This window comes from Acanthopagrus latus, chromosome 5, assembly GCF_904848185.1.
Source record: "Acanthopagrus latus isolate v.2019 chromosome 5, fAcaLat1.1, whole genome shotgun sequence".
Taxonomy (NCBI): Eukaryota; Metazoa; Chordata; class Actinopteri; order Spariformes; family Sparidae; genus Acanthopagrus; species Acanthopagrus latus.
In genome coordinates this window covers 28,177,353-28,199,854 of record NC_051043.1, presented here as the reverse complement: position 1 = coordinate 28,199,854, position 22,502 = coordinate 28,177,353, and the positions used below count along the sequence as shown (strand labels likewise).

Genomic DNA, 22,502 nt, shown 5'->3' with positions numbered 1-22,502 from the left:
CCGATTTTCACTGTCCAGTTTTCTTTAAACAGTGAACTTGGAACACTCCATTTTCATGCAATCTTGGCTCCTACAGCCAGCAAAATGTCAATATGCGAACTGCTCCAAAAAATGAAAATGAAAGTTAAGAATTGCGCTCGCAGCAGTGAGTGACCCAGTAACACGTTGTCTGTGTATCATTGGCATGGAGACAAGTCACGGTAAACACGTGCTGACCCAACCAAAACACATAGTGAAGGAATAACAGTTTGGGGGCCACAAATAGGAGGCCGGTGGGCTGGATGTGGCCCGGGGCCGCCTATTGAGGACCACTGCTCTACAACATATAACAGATAATAAAACAAAGAAGGATTAAAAGTCACTTTGAATCAAGCCAGAAATGTTGGTGTAGTTATAGACGCAAGACAATGACAAAAACAGAGTAAGAATGAAAGGTTTTCTGTCCAGAGACTATTATAATGGTATGTAAAAAATAACCATTAACTCATGAGTACATTAATACTTCACTAACCCTCACTGTAACCCTAAGAAAGAGAGAAATGTACTCTGATCCCACTTTTAACTTGCAGCTACCGGGCATCATTTTTCTGAAGTTAAGCCGATTATATGAGTTGGGAATTTGAGCCAATTACTCAAGGTGAGTATTCAATGGGATTACTAAAATTCTGTGGTGCCGCCTGTACATCCGAGTGCATTCCAGTTTTCTTTTGCTCAAATAAATAATTAATGAAATGTTGTCCTATTTTTTTGGTTACAGTGCAGCCGACAGTTATGCTGTTGTGGCACAACAACCACTTAATGGAGGTATGTTGGTACTGTGCACCAGTGATGGAATGTAAAGTACATTTACTCAAGTACTGTATGTGCATGTATGGCCCAAAGCTGAAATATCAGGCAGCTCAAATGGCATCATAAGTTCACATTTGTTACAGTTTCTTTATTGAAAAATGAAAAGTTGTACAAATCAACATTAAATTATACCAAAATATTACAAATTAACATGACTTGACATCACCAGCAGGACGAAGGTCCAGAGGAGGTTTTAAGGCTTTATATGCTTGATGTTGCTGACAGCATCGTCACAGCGTCACCAGTGTGATTGACTGCTCTGTTGTTGGGTGATTGGAATTCATTGTGGATTTCCAGGAAGGTTTTGTTCTTGGTCTCGGGAATAACAAGGAAGATGTAAATCGCCATTGAGAAGCAGATAGCCAAGAACACCAGGAAACAGTACTGCTGCAGCCCGAGCTGTGCAAGGAAAACACAATATGAGTGAGTGAAACATTCACGCCGACGCTACAAGTCTTAATGATAAAAAAAACCATGTTCAATCATTTGTGACACCTACCACAATAAAAGGGAAGACCAAGCCGATGAAGAAGAAGCTGAACCAGTTCACTGACCCTGAGATTATGTACGCTGCAGACCGTGAGGTTTGGGTGAATAGCTCAGCAGTCAAGATGTTAGTCACGCCACCTTCACGTGAGATGAGGCAAAAAAAAAGAGAGAGAGAGAGAGAAAGTTGTAACAGCAGCTGCAGAGGAAAAGAGTCGATAAGCTAATTATTTAGTCCGTTACCTGGTCCAAGGCCAAAACTCAGGATGAAAGCAAACACACACGCCATGCTCAGATACGGAATAATTGGGCTGGCATCCTTAACGAACAGAAGAAGAAGCATTATACAGTCATATTATATCAAATTTATGGTCCAAATATCTGTTCTGTACCTTCTTTTACACATCAGTCTCTCCTGTTTCAAATAAGATATTGGATTGAATGTAACTAAGTACATTTATTCAAGAGCTCTGCAGTATTCCTGATACTTTGCACTTCCACGCTACCACATTTTGGAAGCAAATACTGTACTTTTCAATACAATTATTTGATCACATTAGTTACTAGTTACCTAACAGATTGCCTTCTGCATCAGAGCCAAAGTAGCATATTTTTAAATTACAGACACTGATTCTGACCATCCGAAAAATGCTGAATATTGGATTTTATAACTCATCAGTCAGTGACATAAGCAGTGGATTCATACCTGTAGATATGTGTTATTTTACTTTAAACGTGTACTTAAATCCAGTTGTTGCCAGAAAATAACTTGCTGCTGTAAGTGTTGGCAAATGTCAACCCCCCGGGGGGTTAATTACCTGAAAAGTGAGCGTCAGCGTGAATAATATGCAGCAGATGCACATCAGCGAGTATCCTCCTCCGATGAGCGCCTTCCTTCCCAGACGATCAATGAGCATACCCTGTGAGACACACAGCATGTCACAAGACCAAGAAGACTCTCCAGGCAAACACTGTGTGAGTGAATCTGACCTTTAACTAGATATCATCAGTCATGTTCTCTCAAAATCCTCCAATGCTCCACAGTATTTGGGTTTATGTCTTACTGTCAAATGTCCCATTCTGGTCCTTTTATTCCTTTAAAATATTATAATGTAAGATGTTTTTTTCCCACTCTGTTGGACAATATAACCACTATTTATTTCAATAGCGCTCTCACTTTTCATAACTTGAGTCAAACATGCAAAAGTTTGTATTAGAAACCTGTTGATGAAAGTTCTCAGTCATCCAGGTCATGTTTATTCTACATGCTGTGTCGTTGACACATTCATCAGCATTCTAACTATTACCCCTTCTCCGCTGGTCAAACATCCACCTTAAACCCTCTGAGATCAGGACGTTGTGTTCAATGGAAGTATGAGAACTCTGCCTTTACACCCGGGACCATTGACTCTGAGGTAGACACAGGTTTTTATCCCCTCGGCTTGGCTTTGATCTAAACGTGAGACCTGGGTGAACACGCTAAATGACGTGTTGGATGTTGAAATCGGAAAGGAGAGAATTTGGGATGTGGTCCACTCAAGGACATTTTATTTGTGGACACAGCGTTGGATGTGGAGCCCCGATCAGTCCTACAAAAGCTGCTCAGTTGTGTTTTGAAGACATAAAAGCTCGACTTCCCAGCGATGAATATAAGAGCTTGATGTTGCATTGTTGGCATCAACATGGAGGTAATGTTTTCACCTGTGAGTACTGGTCGGTTTGATTGGTTTGTCAGGGATGGAGGATAGGTCAGAGCCCAGAATAGACGCCTTTATCTTTTGGTGCAGATCTGCATTAGAGGCACATTGAGGTATTGTTCGTCACTTTCTTGATTTATAGATGTGCTGTTTTCTGACATTTTTGTTAATTTCTCAGGGAATGATGGATGGATCTTGACTGTGCGGCCTGGGCAGAGGTACATGCTCTACTAAGAGCTCTTAAACACCAGAATTCTCAGTAAACTTCACAGACAAAGTAAAACAAAACTAATACTTACACATGTCAAAGCCGTGATGCATTCACAGCCGCCGGTGCCGATGGTCACATATGGTATTTTATCACTGGGAATACCAGCTTGTTTGAACAAGTAATCTGCATAGAAATAAATCTAAAGGAAACACAGAGAAGAGACATTTAAATACACAACATCCCTTTCACATCTTTACTTCAACCCTGCGAGATCCAGCAGGAAGACGAAAGGTGCGTCATCGTGTACGTACAGCGTTGATGCCGTTCATCTGTTGTGCTGTGTTGAGCAGTATGATGGTGAGAAGCTGCCAGCGGACACTTCGATCACGTAAGAGCTCCCAGGGTGAATTAGCCTTGAGACCTACTAGATTAGTCCTCTCCTGGTAGACATCCTCCCATTCTTGATCACAGTTAGCGCCGTGCAGTTGCTTCAGGGCTGCACACAGGGAAGCAGAATGGCACAAGAGTTGATTGTGCGGTTGTTTGTTTCTCCACGTGCAGCGTTCTTCTCAGTTCCTTTTCACATGATGTGAGAGACATTTATTGTGATCACATGTGTGAACCCACAACTTTGAAGTCTTGTGATTCCAGGGAGTAATCGAACCTTTTAAACCACCCTGTCATGTGTTTGAAATCAATCATTGCTGGTGAGGAGATGGAAGCAGCAGCAGCAGCAGCAGAAGAAGAGTTAAGTTTACCTTTCTTGCATCCCTCTTCATCTCCTCTGTCAATGAGCAGGTAACGTGGACTCTCTGGGAACCAGGGCAGGATGAGGAGCTGCAGGAACGCTGGGATACATGTGCTGGCGAGCAGGATCGGCCAGTACTCTTCTCTTCCCAGTAGCTCTCTGAAAACACACACGGCTCAAACACATATCCTGTAGAGAAGCTCATATTGTGTGATGCTGAAAATCAAGTATTTCAAAGAAAGTTACTTGAGTCCAACTATTTGTCCACACAAGATCCCGCCAGTGATGAAAATAGAGGTTCCCATTCCCATGGCACCACGGAGCGAAGTCGGGGCTATTTCCCCCAGATACTGCGGTTGAACACAGATGGCAACACCTGTGAGAAGAAAACACGATTGAAGCCACATTTTAGGGATTTGATGTTAAATCATATTAAGACAAGTTCAATACAAAGATGTGTTTTACTGGAATGTGTTTCTAAATGATTCACCTGCATTTATTCCAGTAAAAAGACGCCCGATGATGAGTAATTCAAACAGTCCTGCTGGGTAACTCAGACCCAGCAGCAGAGCAGCTGTTAATGCAAATATGTTGTTGGCCAACAGGGTCATTTTCCTGGAAATGCAACACAGCATTAAGAACTGAACCGCGACATGGAAAACAAGATTGATTTGCCAAAGTCTTCTCTGTCCATACCTCCCCATCTTCACGGATAACACCCCGCCGATGGTTGCTCCGATGAATCCTCCAATGGTGTACCCAGACACAATGGTGGACCAAAGCAGGGTGAGGACATCTTCTGATATGTCGGTTTGGAAACGCTCCTTCCAGGTTTGGTTGATGAAGTCATGCACATACTGGAGACGGACAAAGAAACATGACGTGCACATTCAGCAGGTGAAATAAAAATCTCTGAGCGGTGAAAATCTGCATCCAATGGCTAATAACTAGTTACTGTTATTTATTGGGATCAGTGGTAGAATGTAAATAAGTACATTTATTCTCAACACTATACATACAAATACGATATACTTTTATCTGACAATTTCAGAAGAACATTAGGTCCACTGAGGTTTCGGGGAGGTTTCTGACTTTAATCTCAAATTTCTGTCTTTAATCTCAGAATTACAGTCAGAGAAAAGAAAAGGTCAGGATTCTGAGTTTAAAGTCGAAAATACAATTTCGAGAAAAACTTAAAATTCTGAGACTAATGTCATAATTTTTAGAAGAAAGTCCACATTTGGAGTTTGAAAACAAAAATACTATTACTTACTTTTCCTGATCATACTAACTTCAAGCTGATCTTACTCACTACCTACCACTGTCTTCAGAAAGGTAAATAAATATAACTATTTGTCTGAAGTAGTTTTTTAAATCATATTTCTACTTATTAAAGGGGCACAATGTAATTTGTGAGATGAAATATTCAAACTCATTCAAACAAACTACAAACTGTATACTCCAAAATGTTTACCTAATATCCAGGACTGAATGAAGGAGTTGTTCTCAGAGGAAAATAAGGTCACAGAATACTGTCTGAAGCTAGAGAGGTGGCAGGGTCCGCCACAAGTAAAACAGTATGAAATTGTGTTGTCCTTTAAGGTCAGTTTGTTTATTCAGTTTACTCAGCCATGAAAATGAGGAGAGTTTGTTAATTTAGTTTGTTTAGGCAGAAAAAGATTTTTTTTTTTCTCCTCTGGTTAAAATTCCATCTCCAAAACTACGACGTGCAGAGTTGTTACAACTTAAAATGAGAAATTAAATGAACTTGTTCTTTTTTTAACTTTCAATAAAAGATGTGAATACTTCCTCCACCACTGGTTATAAATATACAAGTGACAAACAACAGGCTTCTTACCACTGTGGGTGCGTTAATGACTGATATATTATATCCATACTGAAAGGTTCCTCCTATACACGCAGCACACAAAGCCAGCAGAAGAGAGAAGTTTGGAAACTGCAATAAAAAAAAGAACAAAACAAACAGACATTGAGGTGGTTATAAATAAAACTCTGTGTCCCACGACTACAGTTCCAGTTTTTGCTCCAAGCTCTTTATCTTCATACCTTTGCCTTCTGTGAATCTTCGAAGTCTTTAAGAAGTAGCGGCTCATATTCATCCATAAATTGTTTTGGCATTTTGTCGCTGATGTTTTGCTCAAAGTCTCGTCCAGTAGTTATGTTGTCCTCTGAGTTTCCTCCTGTAAAGAGTTTGCTCCTGGCGAGCAGAGCGACCAGACGCTAGTTCTGACAGGAGGATGACTTTATGTCCACGGTGATACAAATGAGCTGTTGTCTGTCATAATGTGACCGTGGGGTGAAGAGAATTGACAGCATTATACCGTGTTTGTCAAGATTTCACAGCAATTTATCTGCATGAGCTTATTTGCTTGTTTTTTTTCCCCCCCCTCCCTCGAAATACTAGCGGGGATGAGCATCCCTCCAGGAAAAGCTGTTGCAGTATTGGCCGTATTTCACAGCAAAATATGCCTCTGCGCACAAGTCAAGTTGCAGTTTATGTCCATCCATACAGACTCTTCAGAAAGAAAGGGAATTTAGGTATAGTTATAGAATTGTAGTTATTGTTCTTGGGTGAAATAAAATGATTTCCGGTGTGAAACTCTCCACACAAAGGCTATTGTCACTGAGAGTACGCAGGACTGATGAGGGGTTTCCACGAGGCAATGGGAGTCGTGGTCGCCTAAAGGATAGAGAAGTAATCTTGTGACTGGAGCTCAACCCCCATTACAGCCACTGAGGTGCCCTTGAGCAAGGCCCCTTTAAAGATGATCTATGTCAGAATGTGAAGAAATGACAGGAATAGTAAACAACACCATCAATCCGTCGGTGCTTTGACAGAGTCAGCTGATATGACCGCTAGCTGCACGGTTAACTGAGCTTACTGGCTAATGGGAGTTAGCAGCAGTTAGCGGCTAGTCTCGTGATATGCTGCAATTTATTTGACTTGAAACCAGCAAATTGTTACTGCCCCATTAACTCGGACCGCTCCGGTGGTGCTGCAGCTTCCATGTGTGAATGTGATGAAAAAGAGAGCATCAGTTTCCAAACAGCAGTAAAGGCAAAAGACGGATAATGAAGGAAAGATAAACTAACTACAAAAGTGTTGAATATCTTATTATGGAGAATCCTTTGGATATATTTTTTTCACATTGCCAAAGTCATCTAAAAAGTTTAAGTTTAATTTAAGTTCATGAAATGTTGGATACAGATCTGAAAAGCCTCATATTTGAGACTTTATGTATTAAGGAGAAATATTAATTATTGAACCATTAAAGATGCTTTTAGAATGGGTTTTGGGTTGCCAGGTTACTCTCCTTGTACATGCCTTCCTCAGGGTTTTGTTTTATAATCACGTAAAATCTCCCTGTCATTGTTGTGCGGATGTCTCCCAGCTGAACCTCCTGCTGGAAACCTTGTGATTCACGCCATGTTAACGTAAGTTATACTGAGGATGTCAAAAATCCTGCAGAGCAAAAAAAAAAAAAAACCTCCTCCAGTTGAACCGGAAAATGTTCAATGCACTCGTGCTCCTGTCTTCAAACTCCAAAACGTATCTCAACGTGTAGTTTAAATTTTAAAGCAACATCATGTAGAATTTGCTCCCCTTTTCACTGCACCATCAAGAGGATCCTAAAGCTGTTATTTTAAGGTAAAAAAAAAAAAAAAAAAATTACATAGTGTTGCTTTAATACACATTGCAACACAAAACATTGCTCACATTCTTTGCCTCCACTTGACTTGCTCACCATTAATTTGAGTGACGGGCCGATAAAAATATCAATAAATTAACAAATGAATGAACCTTGTTAGTCCTCTCAGGGTGTTAAATACCAAACAGCTCAGAGGGTCAATCTGAACTTACCTCTTTCTTTCTTTGCGGAGATTCATAATCGAAATTCATTTGGGAAGCTGCCATGAAAAGATTCCTGAATGAACCGTTCAAAATGGATGTTCCACTTCAGTCGACGCTCTTACATAATGGCAGCCTTTTAAAAGGTGCAGCATATGATCTCAGCTCCAGGAGGTGGTGGTGTTGGTAGTGGTGTGGTGGTGGTGGTGGTGGTGGTGGTCGGGGGGGGGGGGAGTCTCATCTAAGTCTCACTAACTCCCTACAGCACATTCCTGCATTGTGCTGGGTTTTGTTCTTGGATGAGGGAGGGATTGCTGACCTAAATACAGAAATAAAATTTACTCGTTGTTGTATGAATCAACATGATGGAGCAGGAGGGACGAAAGAGCAGACGCTGGCTGAGTCGGGAGAAGAGCAACTGCTCTGATGGTTGTAATGGAAATTTTGTACTTCATGAAGAGAGATGTGAACCGAAGTCTTACACAGGAATGTTCAGTGTAACTGTTTAACATGACCTGTAACCTGTGACCTCCTTTTAGGTTGTTTATTGATCCTTTGTGTTGTTTTTTGACCTATGTAAGGTATTGAGTGATCACCAAAGGTTATCGCTTCCTTCTCTGTGAATTATTCCTTTAAGTTCAGGAAGAATTAGTGACTCAGGGTGAAAACACACCCACAGAGACAGATAAATCAAGTCTTCACTTTGTAACAGACCTGCGTGTTGCACTGCGAACGCTCCTCTTGCACAATATCAAAATCTTGTTGGAACTTTGACTCCGATCACCTCCCTCCGATTCAAAGTCATCGCAGAATTATTTTAACGGTGGTCCTGATGCATTTATGGTCAAACAGTGCCAATCCCTGGCAAAAAATAAGATTGTTTTGTTACATGACGAAACACCAGGCGTAGATTTTGTAAATGTCAGGTTGTTTACTATCATGAAGGGAAGCCTATGTGGCCCTGCATCAGGTTTTCTCCATGTGAAGGTCACAGATTAGCAGAGGTGGGGGACCTCGAGTCAGCTGCAAATATGAGGACTCGAGTGTTGCTTGACTAACACTGACGAAACACTTGACTTGACTTGGTGTTCATGACTTCAGACTCGACACAAAAGACTTGAAAGGAATTTAATTTTGTAAAGATCTGCATTTTTTCTAGATACTGAGAATTCATATTTAGCTTATGAACCAAGTTTTCTGGTGCAAACCTGTGAAGTTAGTAGGACGCAGACGACCAGCAGAGGCCAGTCCACTCAACCCAAATTTATTGTAAGTCAGTAAAAAAAAAACCTCTTAGACGTGGGTTGAATAACTCTGGGTCACAACTCTTTAAACTCTTTTTTTTAACACAGGTTCATTTTGCTCTGGGTTGCTGCTGATATGCCGATAATAGTCTTATGGGGCTTTTCAAGGTCATGCTCAGCACACATGACCCAAACAGTTAAATAGTTTACTGGCGGAAACTTTTAATCCTGAAAGAGCCTCTGAGAATGTGTGCACACCACCATCTGAGCATTCAAGTGGAAATCCGCCTCACAACAGAAATAACACTTTTTTTTTTTCTTCTTTATTCTTGCGAGCAGCAGACATGGTGATATCATCTTCAGACAGCTCTTGGTTCTGCTCCACAGACGGCAGACAAAAGAAGCACTGTAACTGAAGCAGCTTGAAGAACTCAGTCGAACTACATTTCACAAAACACAACAAAACACAACAAAATACACAACACACACCATTTCACAAAACACAACAAAAATACACAAAACACAACAAAAATACACAAAACACATTAACAATTTAAAAAACACATTTCACAAAACACAACATTTCACAAAAGAACAAAAATACACAAAACTCAAAAAATACACAAAACACAACAATTCACAAAACACAACAAAAATACACAAAACACAACATTTCAAAAAACACAACAAAAATACACAAAACACAACATTTCAAAAAACACAACATTTCACAAAACACAACAAAAATACACAAAACACGTTAACAATTTAAAAAAACACATTTCATAAAACACAACATTTCACAAAAGAACAAAAATAAAAAAATACACAAAACACAATTCACAAAACATAACAAAAATACACCAAACACAACATTTCACAAAACACAACATTTCACAAAATGCAACATTTCAGAAAACACAACATTTCACAAAATGCAACATTTCAGAAAACACAACAAAAATACACAAAACACAACATTTCACAAAATGCATCATTTAAAAAAACAACATTTCACAAAACACAAAAAAATACACAAAACACAACAATTCCCAAAACACTTCATCAGTTTAAAAAACACATTTCACAGAATGCAACATTTCAGATACACAAAACACAATTCACAAAACATAACAAAAATACACCAAACACAACATTTCACAAAACACAACATTTCACAAAATGCAACATTTCAGAAAACACAACATTTCACAAAATGCAACATTTCAGAAAACACAACAAAAATACACAAAACACAACATTTCACAAAATGCATCATTTAAAAAAACAACATTTCACAAAACACAAAAAAATACACAAAACACAACAATTCCCAAAACACTTCATCAGTTTAAAAAACACATTTCACAGAATGCAACATTTCAGAAAACACAACAAAAATACACAAAACACAACAATTCCCAAAACACTTCATCAGTTTAAAAAACACATTTCACAGAATGCAACATTTCAGAAAACACGTTTGAGCAGCGTGTCCGTCCCTGGTGTGACGTCACTGTCTGGCCGCAGGGGGGCGCTCGTCATCCGCGCGGCCGGACACCGGGAGCGTCCTTGTGCAACACTGAAAGTCTTCCCCCGCTGCAGGAGGAAACAGCAGAGCGGCGGCGGGTCGTGGCTGGTGGCTGCTGCTGGTCGGACAATGTCGGGCAGAAAGCCCCGCTCGGTGGCAAACCCGCTGGAGTCTGCGATCACCACCCCGAGTGAGAGGATACTGAAGGAATGCCACAGCCTGTATGTGGACACCGAGAACGGTAAATAATCGATAGATCGGTGGATCGATCAGTGCCAGCCGTACAGTTCGGGTAGTTGCAGTTCTTATGTAAGTTAGCGGTTGAGTCAGTGTGAAGTTTGTGGTGGACTGAAGCCTGAAATGAAGCTGGTGGAGGAGGAGGAGGAGGAGGAGGAGGAGGTCTGCAGCAGCTGTCTGTCAGTGTCACACACATGACATTGAGGGCTGGTGTGGCTCCTCTGCAGGGCTGCAGCGCCTTTATCTCACTTTACCTACAAACAGACACTCATGCAAAGTGAAAACTGCTGCAGGGCCTCACGTCTCCCTGGTTTTATGGTTTTCTTTACTTTGATTCATGTTGTGACTTCAACAATAATCCTGTTGTGTACTGTGGACTTCACTGTGTGTGTGTGTGTGTGGGGATACTTTGCACTTAAAGGAGTGGCCTTCAACATGTTCCCTGTCTTTGTCGTCACAGTGTGTTAGTTAATTCTGGTTAAACACAGGAGCTGCTTCCCTGCAGGGATAATAATAAAGGTGGAGGATTGTTGTAGATTCCTGAGCTCCACTTACGATTTGAGCCCGACCGATATATCACCTGGCTGATATTATCAGCCGATCAACGATATGTACAGGGTACATTTATTTATCTCTTACAGCACAAGGTTTGCAAAACAAAAAATAGTACTTTTTAAGTCACGATACAGAAACCAACAATAGATCCATTGTGAAAGACACGTCTGTCAAACATCACAGACCCCGAGACGCGACTCGTTTCACAGTCATAATTTGAGCCATTTGGTCTAATTTTATTCTGAAAGATCCACAATTAAATTGTTTTATCCCCTTCAAGTCAGTCGGTGTTTTCATCTCCAGGAAGTCCTCAGACTTTTTTACCTTCGTAGGAATGAACAGGCCTCCACCTCCAACACCGTGTCCAGTGATGAAACGTCCTTAATATTTCACATCCCAAAGTCCTTTTTTCACCACTGGATGTTTGTTTTTGCATCATCAGTTCGAGAGGCAGAATTTAGCGTCCTCACCCGGGTCCAAAGTAATAGAAACCTGCAGAGTTTACACTTTCCCATTGTGCACAAAATGCCTGATCTCAGTGGGTTTAAATGGGATTTCAGTATTTGTACCTTTTTAATCTGCATCACAGCAAAAACAAAACAATGTGTTTCATAAAGTCGTGGATGAATTGAGAAGTTTGTATGTTTGTGTTTGTGTATGAGCTGATAGGAGAATATTTTTTAGACGTTTTCCCTTTTTAATTGTGAACAAAAAACATAAATACACCCTTTTTTAAAATTAAGCCTCAACATGTAAAATTACTTTCCAAATAGTTGAATAATTTAACTTTTTGTACATTTTTATTTAATCTCTTCTCTGGTCACATCACTGATTACAAACGCTGCTGCTCAGCGGCTCCTCGGCGGTGGTTTAACTCCATCCTCACCTTCCCTGCATGAATTAAATAATAGAAATAACTCTAAAAAAACATTAAAATAGAAAATCAGCTCTCTGTTGATATTTCCTGTAGATCCCACTTAAGTTCATTGGAAACAACACAAGTATTGAATCTCTTTTGGTGATTTTGGCTGTTGTGTATTTGTATTTTATTTCACAGCTGATTTTAAGTGTTACATGGTGATGATTAATACGTACCTGCTAACTGTGTGTGTGTGTGTGTGTGTGTGTGTGTGTGTGTGTGTGTGTGTGTGTGTGTGTGTTTTCAGGCCTGGTGAAGATCGCCAGCAGTCTTGGAGTGCGGCTGCTGCCTCCCAGAAAGAAGATCATTGTGATGATAATGGGTAACCACTCTGCAGGGAAGAGTTCCTTCATCAACTGGTAACACAATCTTTTTTTCTTTTTTTTTTTCTTGTTGAGGGAGAATTCTGATATTTTTTTAAACCCGGTCCCTTTATTTGAGCGTTCAGGTGCCGTCCCAGGTCGCTTATACTTAATCATAACGTCATGTAAACAACATTTCTGTCAATTAATCTCAGTTATTGCTAATTGTTGTGTTGTTTCCACAGTGGCCTAATACAACCTGGACCACCAGCCTGTTTTTAAACAGCTCAGTTTGCTGCAGATGTTATTTTCTTCCTGCGATCATTTAATCATTTGTATGAAATATAAAATGTCTCTGTCACTAGGAGTTAGCTTTAAAACAGCCTTGAAAGAAAAGCAACAGTCGTTCACTTCTTAGAGGAAGCAGAAAGTTAAAGCAGCCGGGGTTGAAAATTGTTGTTATTTATTACACATCTCTCCTGTTCTGTTTTTGAAGGGTCATAAATTCTGTTATTATTGAATTGTGGCTCTCGGCTGCTTCAGGAATGTGTTTTGAAACCTCCTTCATGAAGAGCTCAGCTGTCTCACAGTCGCTGTTCGCCCCGAGGCCGGAGGTGTTTTCTGTTTTGTTGTTGTGCTGCTGTGTGAGTGAGAGTCAACAGGGATGGAAATATGGGATGAGTTAGACTCTCTGCACTCGCTGACTTGAGCGTTTTGTGTACGGCAACACTTGAGAGGAAGCGCTCGTCTTCATTGTTCGGATTAACAATATTGGAATCGGATAAATCAGCTCAGACAAGATGAGATGATGTTTTTGAAGCTGTCTGCACATTTTTAACATGTTAATCGTATTTCACAGTGCAGTTTATTATCTAACATCCTCAGCTGTTAATCCAGAAATGACAAACAGCTTTTGTAGCATCTTCAGGCTTTTATTTTGAAAAGACCTTATTTTGGGAGGCTGCTACGCTTTAATCGGCCTGACGTAGAGGCGATCACACAGCGGCTTAGCGTATATCACATGGAGGACTTAGTTTCTGAGAACAGCAGCTCCCCAGTTTGCTGATATTTCAGATTTGAAACATGTTGTCTGTGCCGTTAGCAGGACGATTAGTTCGAGCAACGATAATATTGTCTATCACAATATTTGGGCGGAACAATATCGTGATATCAAATTTTGGATATCACATGAGCCAGGGACTTGTTCTAGCCTCTCAAATGTGAAATACTAGATTTTCCGCTGCTAAGTTTAATATCGCTGGGTAGAAAAATGATTTTTAAAATTTTTTTTAACCAAACTTTCAGTGATTTGTAAAAATATGTAAAATATTTGTGTTCAACCGGGACCTAAACATCCTCAAAGATAAATTGTGAAAATGATCCTGCGTAAAATGGTTATTTTGACAAATATTGTAATTGCAATATGATTCAAAATTAGCGAGAATGAAGATCTGTTACTCTACTATCACTAGAAAAAGTAGTAAAATTGTGATGATGTGACCTTATATCTTGTTTTCTTGCATCTAGAGAACAAAGTTTACAGGGCAGCTCATCTCTGCAGCACCACAGTACTTCATTAGAATGCAGTTTATCACACGTTTTGTCTTCTATCAAAAGATTTCTGCGTCTTGCATTTTGATTATTGCACTTAGCCGCAGTGCGTTTTGATTATTTTTGGATTCATTTATGCAGCCCTAGTTGAAATAATCGTAGCCTTACTGGTGTAACCCGCCTGTCGTTGTTTTCATCGTAGGTACGCTGAAGAGCACATTCAGAAAACAGGCGTTGCCATCGAAACGCAGGGATTCACGTTCATCACAAGTGGTCGCAAGAGAGAATCACTGACGGTAAGATGCTTCACAAGACAGTCGTGATAACTACGTCCAGCTGACGTTGCGTATATCTGCACGCTGACACTACAGGAGCCGTCACACTATCGCCTCCTGTCGGTGCAAACTGGTATTACATCTCACTTCAGTAGACATTTCTGCAGCACAGCACACACAAACGTCTTTGACATAACAGCAACACTTTTGCTTCCTCTGTTTATAATTAATTTTTTTCATAATGTTTTTAAACAAAGATTCTGGCCACAACTTAGTAAACGTCTCCTTTAAGTAAATTAACTTGAACTGAAGCTGCAGCGCGTCGCAGAGGCTGATGAAGACGATATGTTGGACGTCAGCTCGTATTGGAGGGCACTCCCTCAGTCAGTGGTGATTTCTCATTCTGCATGCTGCTCCAATGAGGGGCTTTGTTGTATAGACACACACACACACACACACACACACACACACACACACACACAGGCATCTTTGCAGCATATAAACGGGCTCGGGAGACACCTGTCTCTCCATCTTCCCTCATCCGTTTCCTCTGCCTCTCTGATCATATCCTGCTGTGGTGAAGGTGATGAAGATGAATAATATATTTGCACTGTGAACTGCAGAATGGATGGATTATCTACTGTGTACGGGAAAAGCTTAGCGCGAGAGCGTACCGAGCTGCAGCACAGCTGCTTGGTGTGAGACTCGGGTACGAAGTGCTGAGAAGAGAGACGACTCTGTTGTAGCAAACTGCAGATTCATCTTTGTCTCGTCAGGTTGTTTCTCACAATGTCACTTTTAAATCTTTCTCAGGGAAATGCAACCTTACATCTCTACCCTCACTTTCGACCACTGCTTGAGTTCAAAGGTAAGCCTCCTCTTCATCAGTGACTCGTAATGGCTTCCTAAAAAGTGCACTGTTGAAAGCATGTTTGAACTGAAAATGTGGTGATATTGAGACTCTGTTCCTCTCGTCTGTGATTATTCCTTCAAATAATCCATTCTCATCTTCCTGGACGAGTCATTATTTGTCGATGTGGTTTCTGCATGCAGAGTTTTCACCGTATATATTCTGATGCGTCACATTACGGAAACATTTGTAAACATCTCACATATTAGAGGAGTTTTCTACGTATTTGATGCTGACACTGCATAAAGTATTATTTGCTCTGTAGGATGACACGATCAGCACTGCAGTCTTTGTGCACATTCTCTTTAACTCTTTACCGTGATGCCTAAAATGTCAAATGAATGAAGTCACTTTTGAAGTGTGTGCAATGGACAAAAGCAGAAGATTGTGTTTTGTATTGATTTTGTTTTTTCCTCCGCTGGCGTCATGATAGAAACAACCACCACAGAGCAAACAGAGAGGGTGTTTAACTCGAATTAGGTGGAAAAGCAGGGAGAGGCTGCGTTAGTGAGAGTGAGCAGGAGGTGAGTGTGATCATGAGCTGCAGGCAGATCAGCTCCTCTGAGATTTGAGGTTATATTTCCGACCGCTGGAAACTCTTAAAGTTAATCGAAGTGAACGTTAGAGATTCAAGTTTTGAAAACAGAAAGTTGAGTGTTTCTGTTTCGGATCGGGCAAAAAAAAAAAAAAAAAAAATAGTTTCATCTGTAGAATGAACAGAAAATGTGCAAGTTATTTAATGGTTCTAGTTGTGACGGGTCGGGATTATCTTTAGTGGTTTGATGTCAACTTCAGGTGCTTCACCTTGATGACTCAACACTGAGTCAGAGCTTTTTTTTTTTTTTTATAAATCAGACCAGACCACTCTCTCCCCCCCCATTCTTGTTACATTGTGTTGTCTGAGATACGTGAGAGGAGATTACTCTCACAGAGGGAGACGCAATCAGCAGCACATTTGGTCTCAGCTCTCTGAAGCCTCCTGATGTTGAGGTGGTCATGCAGAAAGTCTGGGTGTGCCTGCCGTCTGAGTGGGAGCGTCAGCGTGGAAGAGGAGGGGGGAGGGGAGAGGAGGGCAGTTAATGTATGTGTGTGCGTTGACAGTGAGCGTGCACAGAGTGAGGGTTCACTGGGTGCGGACCGGAGCGCTCACGGTATGGCGTGTGAGTCACACGCCCCATCGACAGCAGTGCAGTGGAGGAGCTGCTGAGAAATGTCACAGCCATTAGAGACGGCACAGCCCAGACCGGAGCAGCTCTGCAGGCCTGCAGCACCAACGATCTGCTGCTGCCGGAATACAAGGAGCCTTTTTATTTCACCGCCGCCCTCAGGAAATACTCTATATCAGGCATTTGTTTACCTGTCACAGCGGCTCATGAGGATGACTCATCAGAAAACAGCACCATATACAGTATCCTTATGTGGGAGTAGCTGCTGATTATACAGTGTGGTCTCCTTTGGGAGACACCAGGAGAGAATTTTTAATCTTGTTTGAGACTTACATGAAGCATGTTTAACTCTGTCTTCCTCATCAACCTGTTGTCAAGAGTTTGACTACACGCTTCACGGGAATTGTGACAGTTTTTTCGTCACAGGTCCTCTGAGTCATCGTGAGATTTCAGGCTGCGTTGTCTCTTTGCGTTTTTCTTGAGATATGCTCGCAATGCGTCTCGTTTGACCTGTTTAGTCCAACAAGTTCTTTTTTAGTCGTGCAGTCGATGCAGCATTATTAGAGCCTTTGCCCTTTTCATCGTTCACAGGACCTCCAGTGTTGCCGTCTCAGTTACAGTCACTTGAGGAACTTAGCACCCATTGGCGAGTATCGCTCACGTTTCCTCGTCACCTTTCAGGAGACTCAGAGGACTGGGAATTTGTCTGTATCAGGGCTGTTTTATTCACTTATTTTCAAATGAGCTAACTGCTACTTTTCTTTGCAAAGGATGCATGCATGTGCATGTTGTACAGTCCTGACTGGGTTGAGTACAGACCGGCAGCCTCGTAGTGATCTATGTGAAGCATCTTGATAATATTTCCTGTCACCTGTGGTGCAACGATTATTGCGGGACCGTGGGAAAGGCTCGTGATCGGAGGAAGATGCATTGCTGATGTAAGAGAAGCATAAGGGAATGCTAATGTGCCACAGCAGCAGTGGTCGTGCTCGCTGCAGCACAAGGATGTGATTTGTGCTGGCTGTTAACACCTGCCTCCTCCTATGAAACAGCTCAGTGTCATCCCCAAGCCAGGGTGTGTGTGTGTGTGTGTGTGTGTGTGTGTGTGTGTGTGTGTGTGTGTGTGTGGAGGGAGGATGGGGATGGTGCGTGTGGGTGGGGTCTGTTTCGTGAGTAGTGGGTCTAAATGCTGATCCTGTTCTGAAGCTCGGAGTCGTGTGTGGCGGTTGTGTCGGAGTACCGTAACCCTCACAGTGCGTTGCCTCACAGTCGTTCTTCACTGGCTAGCTTTATGTCCCCACGCTACGTGCTAAAGCTGCCAGTTGAAGAGCTGTTGTGTGTAACCATGACAACCAGTATGCTCAGAGAGGACGGACCTTGGCGAGTGTTATCACGAGTCTCAGTAGAAGTTTAATCAGCGAGGGTGTGGCTGCAGGATTTCTCGACGCGGATCGTCCCTTTATATTTGTTGTGATTCAATTAAATGACTTTCTTGGAAATGCAGCCTTGCAAGCACCCCCCCAAAAAATGACAAGAGTTCTTGATATTCCAAGTATTGATTGCACTGCGGCTCCCAGTTGTACATAATGATGGAGTCATTAGAGGTGACGGCTTCCTGCAGGGGAGTCGACTCTTTATTCATCACATCTGTAGCTTCCCTGAAGGAAGCACCTGCACACACACGTTGTTTGTGTCTTCCAGGTGTTACCGACTATCTGTCCGCTGAGATCTCCACCTCCAAGCAGAAGAAGTTCAGCCTGGTGACATTTGTGGACACGCCCGGTTTGGTGGACGGAGACATGGTCTACCCCTTTAACGTGAACAGCGCCATCACCTGGTTGGGTACGTCTTTGCAGCTCCGAGTCTAACCATCTGCTCCGAGGCTGTCGAGATCTCTGGACGAACGTTTCATTTCCATTTTTTTTGCAGGAGAACAGGCCGACCTGGTGTTTGTGTTTTTCGACCCGATGGGTCAGGCGCTCTGCAAACGCACGCTCAACATCGTGGAGCAGCTGAGTGAGAAATGTGGAGACAAGCTGTTGTTCTACCTCAGCAAGGCAGATGAAGCTGGGAGTGAAACCGACAGACAGGTACGTCCACTTAAAGGTGAAGTCTGGTAGTCTGGAAACATGTTTCTTTGTAGTAAATCTAGTAAATCCTGCAGCAGTGACACAGCTGCAAAAGATATAATTTAATCCTTTGTGTGTAACACTGACGGTCAGAGTTACATCCACTTAAATCACTTGTTTTTGCTACTGATAGGTTGTTGTTCTACTTGTCTGACAAAACATGTAACCATGTTTGAAAGTACCAGAATGCCTCCTTAATATTTGGCTTTTTTCATCTAAAAAGTTCAAGTTAAAATGAATCCCCTGTGTTTTGTTACGCCTGCAGAGGGTGATGATGCAGATAGTTCAGGAACTGTGTCGCCGTCCAGGTCTCAACAAGTGTGGTTTTGAGATGCCGACAATATACATCCCCAACCCATCGAAGGTGAGACTGCTTGTTTTCTTTTCTGTCTGTTCATGTGATGGCCGGTTAGCCAGGATGAGATTCAGGCATGAGAACGTATGACTGAAGCCTGCGAGGGCTCAGTCAGCGAGTCCAGAGAGGGTGGATCTGGATTCAGACTCAAAGTGGGAGCAGACAACTTTTCCTCCCCTGGTGTCATTACTGACGCTGCTTTCGAAAAATCACCACTGAACCGCTTCTGCTTTCCTGAGTATCAGCAACCAACAAACAACTCAGGAAATAACACGAGTTTATTCATTCATTTAGTCTGTAATGAGACAGGAAAGCAGACTGAAGTGGTGCCGGGCTGGCGGCCTTCATTTTCCTGGGAGTTAAAAGTGAGGTTTGTAGGGAGCCAATCTAAATGCAGATGGTGTAATTTTTCTCATCCCATTAACATTTACTTTACAGCGATACGGTGAAGCAAAAACCTTATGTACTGCAGTTTAAGTCAGAATGCTCATGCTTTACTAAATGAAAACAACAATAACCGTCTGAAACTGCCCCTGAATCATGCCGAGTGTCCTCGTCACCAGACTGGAGATCCTTTTTTTTTTTCCTTTAAGTGATCCAGCTCTGATCTGGAGTCTGGATTTAAAGCTCTCTGCTATCCTTGGGGCTGAACAGTCATTGATTGCCCTTGAATGTAAATTCCCCACTTCAGGTTTCCTGTTGGGTCTCGATGGCTGGAACAGGATGATTTGTTCTGCAGTATGATGACTGAGAGAGTTATCCACTGTTTGGGGAGGAAGAGGGGCTGTAAACCATCACATTTGATCAGCCACCTTTGACACCGGCTGCCCCTGGTCTTGAGTTATTGCTGCACCATCTTGTGATCTACAGCCGCAAAGCTCTACTCCGCGCGGTAGATTTGTGCATCCCTCCCTCCTGACCTCCAATTTATTTTTCGCTGAGCAAGTGCAGCATCGCTTCCCGCTGTCAGTCAAAAAACACCCTCAGGATTTGTCATGGAAGTTTCCAGACCATCCCTCTTTTAAGATGCACTGGTGCTGGCACAGTTATTCCAAAAATTGATGCGCTTTGTCTCGTTTAGCCGAGCCGGTGTGTGAACCAGATCGATGGGGTGTGTCAGACCATCGAGAAGACCATCAACCAGGCCGTTCAGAAGACTCTGGATCAGCTGGAGAAGGACTCTGACCTCATTTGTTCCACCATCAGCAGCAGACTGGAGAAGGACAGGTGAGCTCGTGTTACTCTGTTTCATTTATTGCCGAAGTTAATTTACCCTGGTAGAAAATGACAGGTGGCACCTCAGAGCAAATAACCCGTATCATGTGTGTACGGAGGAGATAAGAGGCGCCAGATATTACCCGCCGTGGAAAATATGATATTAAAAGCAGATATCCTCTTTTGTGCGCGCAGGGCAGACGCGAGCTACAACAAAAGCGTCCGTCTTCACTCGTTCTTGTGCGGCGCTCTGGGTATTGTCCTGCCTGCCCTCTTCATCCTCAGTTTCATTGTGCACACACTCTCCAAAGAGCAACTAGATGAGCTGCTGGGCGAAGGGACGGCGCGGACCGTCTCCATCTGCACGGTAAGTCCCGGGAGTCACGCCGAGGAAGAAAATCTCATTTTGTTCTCTGTTTTTGTGTACACTTTGTTCTGTCTGTTCAACACGTGTCTCACAGGGAATAGTGATGTACATATGGGACTGGATACCAGAAGATGGACAAGTTGTGTTTGTGATCTTTTTCGGGGCTTTTTGCTACCTCCTGCTGTTCCTGGCCAAATATTTTGCAGGGTGAGTATTACAAAATATATCATCCCAACACATCCACACCCTCTGAACCAAAACCTACATATACACCCTCTCTCTCTCATGCAAGCTGGAGATGATTGTTGTTGTGATGTTGTTTCTTCTCAGCCGAGGGACTAAGACTCTGACGAAGAAGGAGAAGAGGGCGATGGCAGAGTACAGCGATTATATCCAGGATATCGTCAAAACTAAGAAGGTATGCCACTTCAAGGACATTAGTTAAATCTACCAGTACTCAAAATATAAATCTGACATCCATTCCATCACTGGTTATACATGACCAGCGTCAAAGATGTGGTTAGATTTCATGAAAATATAAATAATTACAACTTCAGTGCACATTTAAATGACATTTTGACTCCACAGGGGAAGCTGTATGAATGGTACCTGCAGCAGTGTGCAGCAGAATACGACCTCTGACCGCCGGGATAAGCTGAAGACAGATTAAACGTGCGTGTCGGCACATTGCTTCAAGATTTTTTGTGAAAATTGGAACCAGCTGGACTTTCTAAACAGATGATCGTCCGCCAGTCAATCAGGTTCTTCTCCTCTCAGTCCGACGGGTGTAGCTCGGATCACTGCCAGTGTTTTTTCATCTCAAGATCTCAGATTAAAGATGAAGATCAAAAATTGGAAAAAAAAAGAAAGTGCCTTAAATCGTAACTGTGATTTGTCATTTCATGAAAGCAAAATTTCATAATGTGAAGTGATTTATGCTAGAAGTGTTTACAACTGGACTTTTTTCTTAATCTCTATAAACTATAAATGATAATGAGTTGTTTTTCTGCCAGTTTTTCTACAATGTCCTCTGTAAAGCTCATGTAGTCGAGACCGTTGAGTCCTGAAGTCGGTCTTGTTGTCTTCATACGACACCAGAATGTCTCACGTTTGCAATATCGCAATAACCAATATGACACTCGGGGCATTAAAGTTCGGCGAATATTTTCCCACAATTCAGAGCTGCCAGCTTTCTCCTCCTTCCAAAGAGTCTCTGTCCTCCTCTTCAACTTGTGTTTGTGTCGTGTGATGTGTAGAGACGTCAGATATGTTCATATATAACTCACGTGATAGTATTTACAGAAACCGCTGTGATTTAAATACAACAGTATAGTGAAGCAGGTGAGAAAAGAAGTCTGTCGCTGCACCGACTTAGTTGTTAATGAGCACTGAACCCGTCATGTCGTCCATTGAATCTAGTTTTATGACTTAATCACCATATACTGCCTTCACTCCAGTGTTTGTGGACATATTTATTAGTATCTGAGGTGCTTTTTCTGTCCAAATATTGTAGAGAAAACTATTTGGGCTGTTTGCAATATTATTGTGAACACTGTCAGTGTGTATTGTGTGTTTCTGTGTGTGTTAGCTCCCTCGCCTTTAGGGAAAAAAAAGCTTTGTTTTACCAGATATTTCATTTATACATTGTATGTGAATTTGTCTATTCTCTGTAATGTTTCCAGTTATTGTCTTTCTCGAGACTCAACCCTCTTTTGTCTAGCAATGACTTTCTATTAACTCCGACTCAAAGAATGAAACTCAAACTATGCTCTGTCTCTTCCTCAAAAGATTATTAAACATTTTCTACTGACTTCTTCTCTCCTGATTATTATTATTATTATTATTACATCTTGTGATTACTAAATGTCTTGAAACTTTAAAATG

General features: G+C 41.9%; 2 protein-coding genes across 2 annotated transcripts; one reads left to right on the top strand and one right to left on the bottom strand.

The window, feature by feature from the left end:
* Positions 1-1,045: 1,045 nt before the first annotated feature.
* On the bottom strand, positions 1,046-6,274 carry slc2a11b (solute carrier family 2 member 11b). Its single transcript, XM_037098465.1, has 12 exons — positions 6,059-6,274; positions 5,850-5,948; positions 4,688-4,848; positions 4,482-4,606; positions 4,238-4,367; positions 4,002-4,150; positions 3,555-3,739; positions 3,332-3,442; positions 2,154-2,255; positions 1,579-1,654; positions 1,349-1,476; positions 1,046-1,248 (listed from the first exon to the last, which is right to left on the bottom strand). Exons 1-12 carry the CDS (start codon positions 6,128-6,130, stop codon positions 1,051-1,053), a joined length of 1,536 nt encoding a protein of 511 aa, XP_036954360.1. The 5' UTR covers positions 6,131-6,274; the 3' UTR covers positions 1,046-1,050.
* Positions 6,275-10,504: 4,230 nt separating this feature from the next.
* si:dkey-98f17.5 (uncharacterized protein LOC569123 homolog) lies at positions 10,505-22,429 on the top strand. Its single transcript, XM_037098950.1, has 12 exons — positions 10,505-10,878; positions 12,596-12,707; positions 14,404-14,497; positions 15,290-15,344; positions 18,254-18,394; positions 18,482-18,642; positions 18,947-19,045; positions 20,118-20,263; positions 20,447-20,618; positions 20,713-20,825; positions 20,949-21,036; positions 21,207-22,429. Exons 1-12 carry the CDS (start codon positions 10,767-10,769, stop codon positions 21,258-21,260), a joined length of 1,347 nt encoding a protein of 448 aa, XP_036954845.1. The 5' UTR covers positions 10,505-10,766; the 3' UTR covers positions 21,261-22,429.
* The last annotated feature ends 73 nt before the right edge of the window (positions 22,430-22,502 follow it).

Excerpts from the sequence above, each read along its gene's own strand:
- slc2a11b (XM_037098465.1), bottom strand. The coding sequence starts at position 6,130 with ATGCCAAAACAATTTATGGATGAATATGAGCCGCTACTTCTTAAAGAC. Across the intron at positions 2,256-3,331 it reads GCATCACGGCTTTGACATGT|GGTATGCTCATTGATCGTCT; the intron begins GTAAGTATTAGT and ends TGTGTCTCACAG. Across the intron at positions 1,655-2,153 it reads CGCTGACGCTCACTTTTCAG|GATGCCAGCCCAATTATTCC; the intron begins GTAATTAACCCC and ends CTGTTCGTTAAG.
- si:dkey-98f17.5 (XM_037098950.1), top strand. The coding sequence starts at position 10,767 with ATGTCGGGCAGAAAGCCCCGCTCGGTGGCAAACCCGCTGGAGTCTGCG. Across the intron at positions 14,498-15,289 it reads GCAAGAGAGAATCACTGACG|GGAAATGCAACCTTACATCT; the intron begins GTAAGATGCTTC and ends AATCTTTCTCAG. Across the intron at positions 20,619-20,712 it reads GGACCGTCTCCATCTGCACG|GGAATAGTGATGTACATATG; the intron begins GTAAGTCCCGGG and ends CGTGTCTCACAG.